This window comes from Gekko japonicus, unplaced genomic scaffold (genome assembly GCF_001447785.1).
Source record: "Gekko japonicus isolate JY-2015 unplaced genomic scaffold, Gekko_japonicus_V1.1 scaffold94, whole genome shotgun sequence".
NCBI classification, from domain to species: Eukaryota; Metazoa; Chordata; class Lepidosauria; order Squamata; family Gekkonidae; genus Gekko; species Gekko japonicus.
The window spans coordinates 1,836,685-1,849,027 of record NW_015174274.1 but is presented as its reverse complement, the minus strand read 5'-3'; the positions used below and the strand labels follow the sequence as shown (position 1 = coordinate 1,849,027).

The 12,343-nt window shown below is 42.1% G+C and overlaps 1 protein-coding gene across 1 annotated transcript in view; it reads right to left on the bottom strand.

Moving 5' to 3' along the window:
• Positions 1-12,343, bottom strand: part of LOC107120958 (macrophage mannose receptor 1-like) — a 138,675-nt gene that overhangs the window by 64,210 nt on the left and 62,122 nt on the right. The window contains exons 16-17 of the mRNA XM_015423750.1: positions 9,708-9,775; positions 7,608-7,708 (exon numbers count right to left, since the gene is read on the bottom strand). Coding sequence (XP_015279236.1) covers positions 7,608-7,708; positions 9,708-9,775 — 169 coding nt within the window. The remainder of the gene's footprint in view (positions 1-7,607; positions 7,709-9,707; positions 9,776-12,343) is intronic.

The following is a 12,343-nucleotide window of genomic DNA, read 5'->3' as shown; positions in this document are numbered from 1 at the left end:
GAAACCAAAATATAATCAATTCTAGTGAAAGTATTATGGCTAGAAGAAAAAAATGAATAATCTTTAGTCCCTGGATGTTGAATGCGCCAAATATCACTTAGGTGATGCCGTTCTAAAAGTTTTTGTAAAAAGGTTTTGGGTTTTGGGCTTGTGTTTGATTTAATAGTTGGGTTATATGATTTGTCCCAATATGGGTCCAAAACTGTATTAAAATCACCTCCAATGATAACATTACCTTCCTGAAATGTTTCAAAAAGTGTCAGTGTAGTTTGCATGAATTCCTCCTGTCCCGTATTGGGGGCATAAAGTGATCCCAGTGTTAAAAGTTGGTTATTTAAATGTCCTTTTAAAAAAATATACCGACCTTTTGGATCTACTATTTTTTCTTGGCATTGAAAAGTCTCTTTTTAGAAAACAAAATAGCAACTCCCCGAGATGAAGAAGAGCCCAGTGCTTGAAATTGGGCTGTAAACCATTTATGTTTAAGCACTGGTTGTAGTTTATTTCTGATATGTGTTTCTTGGATAAATAAGATATCCGGATGGAGTTTTGCTAAAGCATTTGAAAGTCGTTTGACCTTTATTTTGTCGTTAAGGCCATTACAGTTTATAGAATAAATTCTAAGACTATCTGTCATTTTTAACTATTAGAAATGTTTGTGTAACTCTCCAAAATAAGGAGGCTATAGAAAGAAAAACAATCCCCTCCTATTCCAACAGACATCCCAACACCCAGGCCTGATTTAATGTTCCCTTTCTCTATCACATTCCAGAATTTGTTTAATTGAGGTAGATTCTTATCACATGACACTCTAAACGCTAAAATACACATAATATACAACATAAACATTAAACGATGTCTCCCTTATAATCAGGGAGAAATTTCACTCGAGCCGGCCCTAATAAATTAAGGCCTAAGCTTGTGAGCTTGCACTCTCACAGCTCACTGTTAAGAATTGAAAAGTTTTATAGATAAATACCAGTTTGTGGGGGGAGGTAGAGAAATCAGTCCCCCCACCCCACCTTTTTAAAGTTAATTATCTATAATATTTCACAACCTACATTTTTTATTCGTCTTGAATAATGCCTTTTATACAAAAAGAAATAAGGTATAATATAAACTGAAATTATCTTAAATATTGATTATATATATATATAATAAACCAATAATTAAAGAAAATGGGTTAACTTCACCCTTACATTAATTGCACCTTTAAGATATTAATACAAAATACATTTAATAAAAAATTAGCTTGGTTAACTTCACCTTTAATTGACTTCAACTTAGCTTATTTTTAAATAAATAGCTTGGTTAACTCCACCTTTAATATTCATATTGATTAACCATTGTTGTTACAAATTAATAGTGCAAAACTTCCATTACTTAGATTGATTGAGTGCACTATTATAAATTAAATTCGAAATGCAATTAATAAAAATAGAACTAAAATTAGTTGACTTTACCTTTAAATTAGTTAGCCAAATAATTACACAGGCTCATACATTTATAGGTCCCATCACTTAAATTAACTATTATGCCTTGAAATCCCATTACTTAGATTGATTATTAGCACCAATATAGATTGAATTCAAAATACATTTTAAATGAATACAAAATACATTCAATAAAAATTAGCTTGGTTAATTTCACCTTTAATTAACTTCAACTTAGCTTATTTTTAAATAATTAGCTTGGTTAACTCCACCTTTAATAGTCATAGTGATTAACCATTGATATTACAAATTAATAGTGCTAAGCTTCCATTACTTAAATTAGTTGTGTACACCATTATAAATTGAATTCAAAATGTAATTAATAAAAATAGAAATAATATTGGTTGATTTCACCTTTAAATTAATTAGCCAAATAATTATACAGGTTCATACATTTATAAATCCCGCCACTTAAATTATCTGTTATATCTTTAAATCTCATTACTTAGATTGGTTGTTGGCACCATTATAAATTGAGTTCAGATTACATTTAAAAAATAAAAATAAAATTGGTTGACTTCACCTCTTAACATTATGTCTTTAAATATATCATTGTAGACTACCAATATTACTCACTGTCTTTCAATTGAAAGCGTTTCCATTTTGTACACTTTACTGAGATACTTTAAAGAAAAAAAATGAGTTTTAATCGCATTCCTTCCATGCTGCGTTAGTTCACTATCTTTCAGTAGAAGCGATCAACGGTGTTTTCGATGTCATCTTTGATTAGACCCATTTTCCCCTCGAATGGGTAGATCTTCTCCATTATGTGTTCCAAGTGGTCAGTGGCCATTCCGGAACCATCTTCAATTAGGCCCGTAGTTCCCTTGCGATGGTTGGTCTTCTTGTGTATATGGCGAGGGAGATGACTTGAAGTCTATTCCCAGCGATGAGTTTTACGCCAGAGTCAAGATCATGAGCTGAGAGACGATGGCCTTCGTGTATCACTTGGAGCTCTGTAGGTAGCGACCAGCGGAATCGGATTTTGTTTTCAATTAGGGCTTGAGTTATAGGTCGCATTTGGCATCTGTGTTGCAGAGTTTCAGGGGAAAGATCTAAAAGTACCATTATTTTTGAATTCTGGAGGGTAAGACCTTTGGCTTCCCTTGCAATTTTTTTATTTTTTTCTCTTGTTCTGGCATTGGGAAATGAGGCTATTATGTCTCTTGGGAATGTGGCGTTTCTTCTGTTAGCCGGTCCCTGGCGATAGGCCTTGTCAATCAGTGGGGCTATGTTCTCTTCTAATTGTAATTGTCCTGCAAGCCACGGTGCGATGATGGTTTTTAGTTTGGTCGTTCCCTCCGCGTCCTCTGGTATGTTGCAAAATTTTAAATTAGGCTCCCTCAGTTTATTTTCCAACATCATTATTTTGGAGGCTGCCCATTCTTCTGATTTTTGTAGGTCTCTTATGTCGTCTTGTGACGTAATTGCCGCCTCTAGGGCCGATTCTGCAGCTTGGGAAACCTCCAATAATGTTGTCGTAATAGATTTCAGTTCGTCGGTTAAAGGCTGTATGGCTCGTCTGATTTGCTCCGCAATAGTTGATTCTAAGTGCCAAATTGTTGTAAAAAGTTCAAAACGAGATATTACCATTCCATCGTCCTCTAGAAGGTCCGGATCGTGGGTGCCCGCCATTTTGTGTTCTTGTGCAGAGGGTTCATCTGCAGGCGGTGTTTTTGGTTCTTTCGATAGAAATTTTGTGAGCTGTTGAGAATTTGCAGTTTTTTTAGCTGCCCTCGTTGCTCCTGACTTTCCCATGGAGATTTTAAGTTCGGTAGATCGGTTTTTAGTAGGTTGTTTTGTGATTAAAGCAGGTGGGGTGGGAGAGATAGCTCTCTATGCTTCCACCATTATCAGCCGCCAAGCTCCGCCCCTCCTCCTTCTGTTTTCCTGATCAGTTTGTAGCTGGTCCAAAAGGGAGCAGAGTTGTGATTCCTTGCTAGCTTCCCTTGTGGACTGTTAGCAGCATCCTGCTCCCCATAAAGTTGCTTTTCAAAGGGAGCTACTGGGTAGATGATGGGAACATATTCTGAGAATGTGCAGTCGTTTGTATCCTTGTTGATGCCCCAGTGTCTGCACCCTCTTTGCTGCTTCTCTTTAATCCTGCCCACCCCTGGACCTGAACCAGTGTACGGGGAAAGTCCTGGGCTTTCTATTCAAGTGGCTTCTGCCAAGATATTTGTGGATTAATTTGGGTAATGATTCCTTATAAAGGATTAAGAGTTGTGTGTATGGGGTTTGGGGTGTGGCAGCAGTGTTCAAGCCTTTTATGATTTCCTTTTTTCTTAGGCCTTGTGGAGGGTAAACTCCTTAGAAGGTTTGAGTCAGCCTGAACCTTTACTTTTGGTAGTAACAGCTGTGGCCAATTAAGGCTGAGATAGCTTAATAAGTGTGGTGGATAGAGTATGTTGCTGTAGTTACTAACAGCCATTAGTTATCAGACAGAGAAAGCAAAGCAGGAAATCGGAGGGGAGCCGAGAGACTTTTGGATTTTGTCCCTTTTCAGGAGCCTTGTATGAGGAATTAGTTTGAAGGCTTGGGCCGTTATATTTTATTTATTTATTTTATTATTTATTTTATTAATTAGATTCTTCTCCCACCCTCCCGCCAAAGCGGCTCAGGGCGGCTTACAACAATTAAAAACCAGTAAGAATTAATTGATGGTGGTAAGCGTTGATGGTGGTAACTGCTGTGTAATTTTGACTTTTATCTACACTGAGTATGGGACTGTTATCTTGTTTTCCTGTTTCCTCTCCTGCTTTGTCCTTGGATTTAGTAAATAAAGAGAATTGTTTTTTGTTGAATGTGGAGTTCCCTCCTTCGTTCAGCAAATAGCCCATGACCAGGATGAAGAGCACTATCAGAGTCCTTGGAGTTACAACTCCTTTACATTCCTTCTCTGGGTATCCCATCTGTGGAAGGAAAGAGGGTCCAGTGAAGGAGGAGAATGGAGTTGGCCACTGTGGGGCTGCCAGGTATATGGTCATTCCAAGGCTCCCATTAGTCATACTCAGTCCTCTCTGCTATAGTGGGTCATATGCAATCCTTTGTTCCTTATGAATAGGGACAGAATGATGTCGGGGTGGTATGGTCACAGCTCATTGGAGCTGGGTCTTTTTTATGAATACTTTTCTTCTACTGAGTGAGTATATGATACCAATTAGCTACCCCAGCGATGTGATGGCATCTGGGGTTGGGATTGCTCTGTCAGGGTCCCCCCCCCCATGGCCTTGGTAGTCATTCCTCATGAAAAGCTGTAGCATCGGGGCCATCATATCCTCCAGTGTTCTAGAAGGAGGCCTGTGCAGAAGCACTTTGGGACTCAGAGTGCTGCCATCACACAGAGATTTTTTCCTACTTATTTTGCAATTTTTACTATAATTAAATGCATTAGGTATACAGAGAGGCATTGCAGAGTTTAGCTGAGTTATTCCTCATTAGATTCTCTAGCATGGTATTCCAAACCCATCCATCTGAACTAAAGAATGCCAATACACAGACACAAGAGAAAAACAGAGCTAGAATAGAAGAAACCCAAGGGGGGGGGGAAGGAAATGGATATAGTGTTTCGTTTAGTTTTTTTCTTTTTTCTTTTCATTTTTGCCATCAAGTCGCAACCAATTTATGGCAACCTGCTAGGGTTTTCAAGGTGGTTGGCCATTGCCTCCCTCCATGCAATGACCCTAGTATTCCTTGTGGTTTCCCATCCAAATTCTAACCAGGGCTGACCTCTGGAGATCTGACAAAACCCAGCTAGCCTTGGCTATCCATGTCAGGGCACTTGGATCATTGGATATACCTAAATATTATTTCTCTTCCCTTTCTTCCTGAGTCTGTAGTGTTTATTTATCAGTTTATATGAATAACTGCATTGCACTATTACAGGTTTTGTCCTGAGTATCTGCTGCCTTGAATGGAAATAATTTTAGAGGGATAGCCATGTTAGTCTGTTATGGCAATGATAAATAGGAGTCTTATGGCACCTTAAACACTAACAAAAGTTTATTCCAGCATAAGTTTTTATATATGGATAATGCTCCCTCTAAGTTGTGAGTTCTTGTGAGCAAAAATTCTACTTTGTGAGCTACTGGCATTAATGTTGTGAGCAAGCGATTTGGCTACTGCATAAATTAGTTTGCACTGGAGCCATAATTCTGGAGCTAAGACAAAAATGTGTGAGCCACAGGCTAAAAAACGGTGAGCTAGCTCACACTAACTCAGCTTAGATGAAACACTGATGGGAACTCACTTATTCAGATGTTATAAGTGGATCCTCACTCAGAGTATTAGAAGAAGTAGGCTGTACTCCTTCAAAGCATATGCTTGAATGAAATGTTCAGGGCCAGCCCATCATAGACAATTTTTAGGAAGCGGTGTAGATTGGCCCCTTAAGAGGAGATGCCCCGCTGGCCTGCTGCTCTGCCCCTCCCTCACCTAAATAGGGTAGTAAATCGTGGGCTACCGCCCACCTTTCTTGGAGGGCGACCCACTTGCCCAAGGGGAGCCGAAGGCACCGTGCGGAGCAGCCATGAGGTTGCCCATCTTTCTCTGCCAGGAAACAGTGCCGTCTCTGCCAGGAAAGCCGCCCCTCCCCTCCCCCACCTCACCAAAAGCCCAGGGGAGGGGGGGCTTCACCCCCCACACACACATTCTCTTCTGACTGGTGCTCCTTCACAGCTTCCATGCGGGAGCCTGTGGGGGGGAGGAGAAGCCACCCCCACCCTGGCCCCAGCACCCACCCCCTCTTCTTGCCCTTGCCTGGCTCCCTCTCTCCCCTGGCATTGGCACCCTCATTCACAGGCTGTCAGTCCATTCCTCCATCAGTCTGGGCCCTCCCCCAAGCGTCCAGCTCTGCGGGGCACAGGAGGACCCTGAGCGGCCCAGCCAGCTGGGATCTATGTGGGGGTGCCTCGAAAGTGTCTGCCAGGAGTGATGCTGGGCTCATAGCACCTTAAAGACCAACAGAATATGTGGCAAGGTAGGAGCTTTCCTGACTCACTGCTCACTTCTTCATGCTGCGTGTGGTGGTTTAGAGAGGACAAGAAGGCAACAGCTCTGGAAGACAAATAGGATGTCTTGAAGTGGCACTTTAAAGGCCAATGAGTTCTTACTCTTGCATAAGCTTTCATAAGTTAGAGTGCTCTTCTCTGTGGCATTTTATGCTAGAATGAAAAGGTGGTAACTTTCTGGACCTTTCTGGAAACAGATCTTGAAGAGTTTGGCTGGTGAAGGAAGGCTAAGTAGGGAAATTTATGTTCAGTCTAGTTATACATACTTTCTTCTTCCTGTTTCTTATTGTAGGATTTTTTCACAACCTGCCATGTTAGTATAATAACTCCTGGCTTTGTTAATGACCCTGTTATTGATTCATTGGTATTTTTATGTTTACTGATTGTATTACTGTGCTAATTGTTACTGTAGAACTGGATCAGGAGCAAAGACACTGGGATTGTGGGCTTTCGAATTCCTAAAGGTCAGAGCACAAAAACACGTCTTAAAAGCCATTAAAACCAGAATAAAACCATATTGTTGAAAAATGTAAACCAATTTAAAATTAGCAATTTCGAATTTTGTTTTTTTCATTCTTCCTAAAATGCATTTATGTGTGAAAATTGGTGGGCGCATCGGGGTGTGTATGTGTGTGTGCCAGAAGGTAGCCTCACCTAGTGTGCAAAAAACCCTGGAGCCGACCCTGTGAATATTGTGAGTCTTTACGGTGCCATAAAGAGACTCCAGTTTATTTTTGCTGCTTTGAAAGATATCAGCTAGAATACTGCAAGGTGAGGGAAGAGATACAATGCTCCAAGGTAGCAGTTTTCTTTTCTTTCTTTGATACAAATTTGCCCATCATTCTGAACATGGAAGGAAGCATGACTCACTCAGTTATTAAAGTGGCACTAATTTAGAGACAAATGGTTTTATCCATGTTGTCAATATAGAGTTATGGGTGCAAGACAGGTCCTAATTTGTTAGTAACGGTGGCTACCTATTCAGTATGTAGCAGTTATTGTGTGCACCACAGAATCTGTAGTCAAACAGTTTGTAGCCCTCATTCTCGCCCTCCTTATGGCTTTCTAAGAGTTGAAAACAATAAAATATTGTTATTCCACTTGCCTGTTCTCTTATACATCATCACACAGCCTTCGTCTTCATTTGCATTATTTGGTTCATTGGGGGCCCAGGCTTCATAGGTCACTAGAGTTCCATCCAGCCACCTAAAGAAAATTATATGACATTACTTAGAGGTGGAATCATGCAGTGGGTCCTTTTTCACAATGTATACATTTACACTGAATTTGAAGGCAATTGTACAGGTTTTAATAGCATGCTATTGGGGACAGAGTTGGGTTTAAGGTATGCTGCCAGGTCTCCATCTATAGTGGGAGACCTCCATCTAGCAGTGCAGTGGGGGGAAATGAGGGGAACAAGTATTGGTACGACACCACGGTGTCACCTCACACAACCCCAGAAATAACATCATTGTGCTAGGTGATACTGTAGGATTCCCCTCAAACTCTGTGCTATAATCATAGAATTTGGGGGGAATTCTAGAGCATTGTGCCAATATGATGATGTCACTTCTGGGGTCATGCCAAAAGCAACATTGCAGGGTCAGAATGATGCATATTTGCATATCCCTACCGCTGAATCCTCCTGCCAGTTGACAGCATTGGGCTGGCAAATCTAGTCTGAGCACTAGAAAAACACTCAAATCCCTGTTCTGTATAAAGAATATATTGGGTGTCTCTTGGCAAATTTCTTCCACAGGAACCCCTTTTTGACATTTCTGTGACATACAAAGGTACCATACTTCAGTGATGTATTTCTGTAAAATATTGTTGAACCCTAGTTGATTGAACCACCTGTATACTTATATAAAGATTTTGTTCCAATATAACCTGATAATGGTCAAGCTGCTAGAGCTCAAGGCTTCTGGCAGGGTCTACTGCTACTGCCTTTCCATCATTCCCTCACCTGCTTTCCATACCCTTCCTACCCACTCACTAACAAGCCTTCCCACCATCAGCACTCGTAGTCAACTACAATGCACAGCGTCACTGGGGAAAGGCATCCATACAGTGTATGCACTTGGTAGCCCAGGTGGTGGGAGGACTTGCAAGCAAGTGAGCAAAAAGGGAAGGATGCATAGGCAGGCAGTGGGGGAGGGGCATGTGGGAGGGTAGGCAGGAAGGGAGGCACAGACAGGAGGCTTGGTGGTAGGCAGTGAAGGGGGCCCGAGTACTCTCTGCTCAAGGCCCTTGAAACTTTTTGCCAAATCTGGAATGAGCCCTGTTTCCACCCTGGAAGTTTTGCATCAGTGAGATTACATAGACAGCTTGATTTCATGTTTCCTAAAAATGGCTTAATGCCATGAGGATCATAGCTCACTAGAGTTCTATCCAGCCACCTAAAGAAAATTATATGACAGTACGTAGAGGTGGAATCATGCTTAATGCGATGTGGCACATCAGGTGTCCTGGGTCTTCAAAGAATTCTTCCCATGGTTTGTGTTTATTTCAGAATAGTGAAGGTCCATTTATGAAGATACAGCAGACTAAAATACTGCACAGTCTTGAACCAAAAGGTTTCTTTATAAACCAGATGTACCCACAGGTCTTAAAGTGTGATCCTAAGATGAATTTTGTACCTTTCTAGATAGTAACAAGAAAGCAAGCTGGTTTTGTTTTTAAACCAGGGTTTAAAGCAACACAAAGCATTTCATTAGTACTAGTTTCCTAGTACTGTGGCCTGATCCTACCCATGGCTGTATCTTGCAGATAAAGTGCATCTTACGGGTTCCAAAGTTTGCCTATGTTACCTCAGGCTTTCATATTTCTTCCCTGTCTTCCTTCAGCGAAGGAACAATATGTGAAGGATTCTGTAGTGTGTTACAGTCTACCATTACCATGAAGCAAATAAAGATAGGAATTCTGATTCTCACAATGCATGGACCAGCAACCTTCAGAAACAAAAAATATACTTAAGGAGGTGAAATCATACCCTGTTTCTGGTTAGAGCCACAAATCGGCTGGAATCTAGTTACTTTGAAAGCATTCAGAACTGGGGGTTTTTTACCCAAAAGAACAAAGTTACTTTTGAGACTTGTTCCATTTTATAACAATCTTTCATTTATTACTAAATTATATTATCCTTAGTAGAATGTGTGCAACTAGAAATCTGTTTTGTACATTTTTATGCTTTTTGTTCACTTACCGGAACTTTCCATCAACACCCACAGTTAAACCAATGTAAACATCATCCTTAAATGTATGAAAGACATTCTGAAATATATAAAGAGAGAACTGGTTATCAAGGCAAAAAGTACTTAAGTCAAAATGCTCAGATATTTTCAACATGATTACAGTTTGGTTATTCTCTTCAAAGTGCAAATACTGTTTACTATGAAACACAGAAAGATGAAAGAAACATTCACCATGGCATGAATTACACTTCCTGCTTGTGATAGCTTAAAAGGCTTTATTAGAAAACATGGTAAGAAAGAATTTGCAATAATGTACAGGAAAAGGTACTGCACAGGGGAGCTGATGCGGCTGTGACAACTTGCCCAGGGTAAACCCCACACACACACCTCTGTTTGTGCCAGGAGCTGAGGAGGGACAAGCAGCTGCCAGTGCTTACCTGGCATTTCCTTCAAGGTAGCAAGCAAGTCAGAGAAAAGCCCCAGTGCCTGCCCTTAGCTGGGCAGCCAGTGGAAGCAGCTAAAGCCATGCTACCTTTCCTTCCCCTGGAAAGACAGTGATGCCTGCAACAGATTCCAGGAGAGGGTGAAGCAGAGAAAGAGAGAAGCCATGATTAATTGACTCCTGGCACAACAACAGGTACATCCTTCTGAAAACAAAGGTTGCAAACGTCTGCCCAGGGATCTTTGAGTACTGAGTTACTCAGGTTGCAGTTCTCTCTATAGTGTTGCCCATTTCACCTGGGCAGGTCTACTCAGAAGGACGTCACAGTGTATTCAGTGGGGCTTACTCCCAGGCTAGTGTCCTTAGGACTGTAGCCTCAGTGTGTTACTCTACAGGAGCATTCAGGTCTGATCACAAATAATTCACACAGGTAAGTGTCACTTCCTTGTTTACCTATCCATCTGCCCAATGCATGCTCTTAATTTACTAGGCTGCTGAGTTTGATGGGAACTGTAGTTTTGTTTGCCTTCTGATTCAGTAGGGAGAAACCATCATTCCCATCAACGTCTGCAGGAGTCAGGTTGGGGAAAGACTAAGAAGAATACATTGACAGGAAAGATGGACACACAGGGCTTGCCCTATGCCCCATCAACACAAACACACAAACACACATGCATGCTCCCCTCCCCCTGCCAGCCTCTATCTGGGAAAACTATGGGCCAGTGCTGGCTGCCAGGCTCAGATGCACAGTGGGGAACCTGCAAGAACTTTCAGGGGACACTTCATTTCCCTCTGTATCCCCTTGCTCATATTATTTCCTCTCTCCCTCCACCTGGCAGCCCCCAAATCCTCACCTTTCCCTTCTTCCTTCTTTCCTTCTTGCCCATCAACCTACCTTTTATCTCCCCCCCATTTTCAGCTATATTTATTATTTCATTTATACCCCCTTTTCTCCACAGTGGGGTCCCAAAGCAATTTACATCATCCCTGTGTTTTCTTTTTCATCCTCATACCAACCTTGTGAGGTCAGTTAGGCTGAGAATGAGTTACCCAGTGAGCTTCCCAAAGTTACCCAGTGAGCTTCCACAGCAGAGTGGTGATTTGAACCTGGGTCTCCCATACTAGGACGTGAAACACTAACCACTGCACCACAGGCTGTTGTGGGGTGGCTACAGTTGAACAGTAGCAAGCATCTGGGACTGGGTAAGTCATGCAGGTCATGTGGTGGATGTTGGGTGCCCTGAACCCAATTAGTCCTCAGAAGAAGAGGAGGAAGAGATTGGATTTATACCCTGCCCTTCACTACCTAAAGGAGTTTCAGAGCAGCTTACAATCTCCTTTTTCTTCCCCTCCCACAACAGACATCCTGTGAGGTAGGTGGGGCTGAGAGAGCTCTTTCTAGAACTCAGGGGTCGATTCGGGGGGATTGCGGGGGATCGCCGTTCCCCCGGGTGAGGTGCGGGGGCGGGGCACACAACGAAGCCCCGCCCCTGCTTCCGGTCGAGGTAAAATGGCGATTTGACGCATCCTGAAATCGCTCAGGGTGGAGGGTGGTTCCTTATGGCAGTTTGGACAGTATTCTGGTCCAACGCGGCTTCCCCCAGGCAGGGGGTATGACTGGCAGGCATCAAGTCCAAGAGAGAGTTGAGATTGGTGTGATCAAGCCTCGGAGGAGGCTTGTATTACACTTTGATCCCCTCTCCCTAAGCGGGCGTTTGCAATCAGCACTAAAGGAGCACACCGAGCTGAGATGTCAGCTTAAAATCGACATTTCCCGATTTCAAGACATAAAGGGGAAAGAGCTGGAATGACGGAGACATTGCGAAAACCAGAAAGAAACAAACAAGGTAGCGAACATTAAATTGCTTACCGGGAGGGAGTGGAGAGTGCAAGTTGAACTATCCGGATAAGCGATAACGAACTTTAAAAACATTTGAGCAAAATCGGGCTGGAAAAAAGTTGTTAAATGAAGCGAATTTAAAGGAAAAAGGAAATTGTTTAACATTCCTGTGGCGGTGGGAGAGATAAGAGACTGAAACTGACGCCCGAGACATCGCAAGAGTAAGAGAGGGCAAAGCTCTGAAGGAGACAAAAAAAGCGGTGTTCTGGAAGTGACACTGAGAGACCATAGAGGAGAACTAGGACTGCGGCTGGACAGGAGCCGGGAGGACCGGAAGAAGATCGGAAGGAAAGGAGACGGATCGG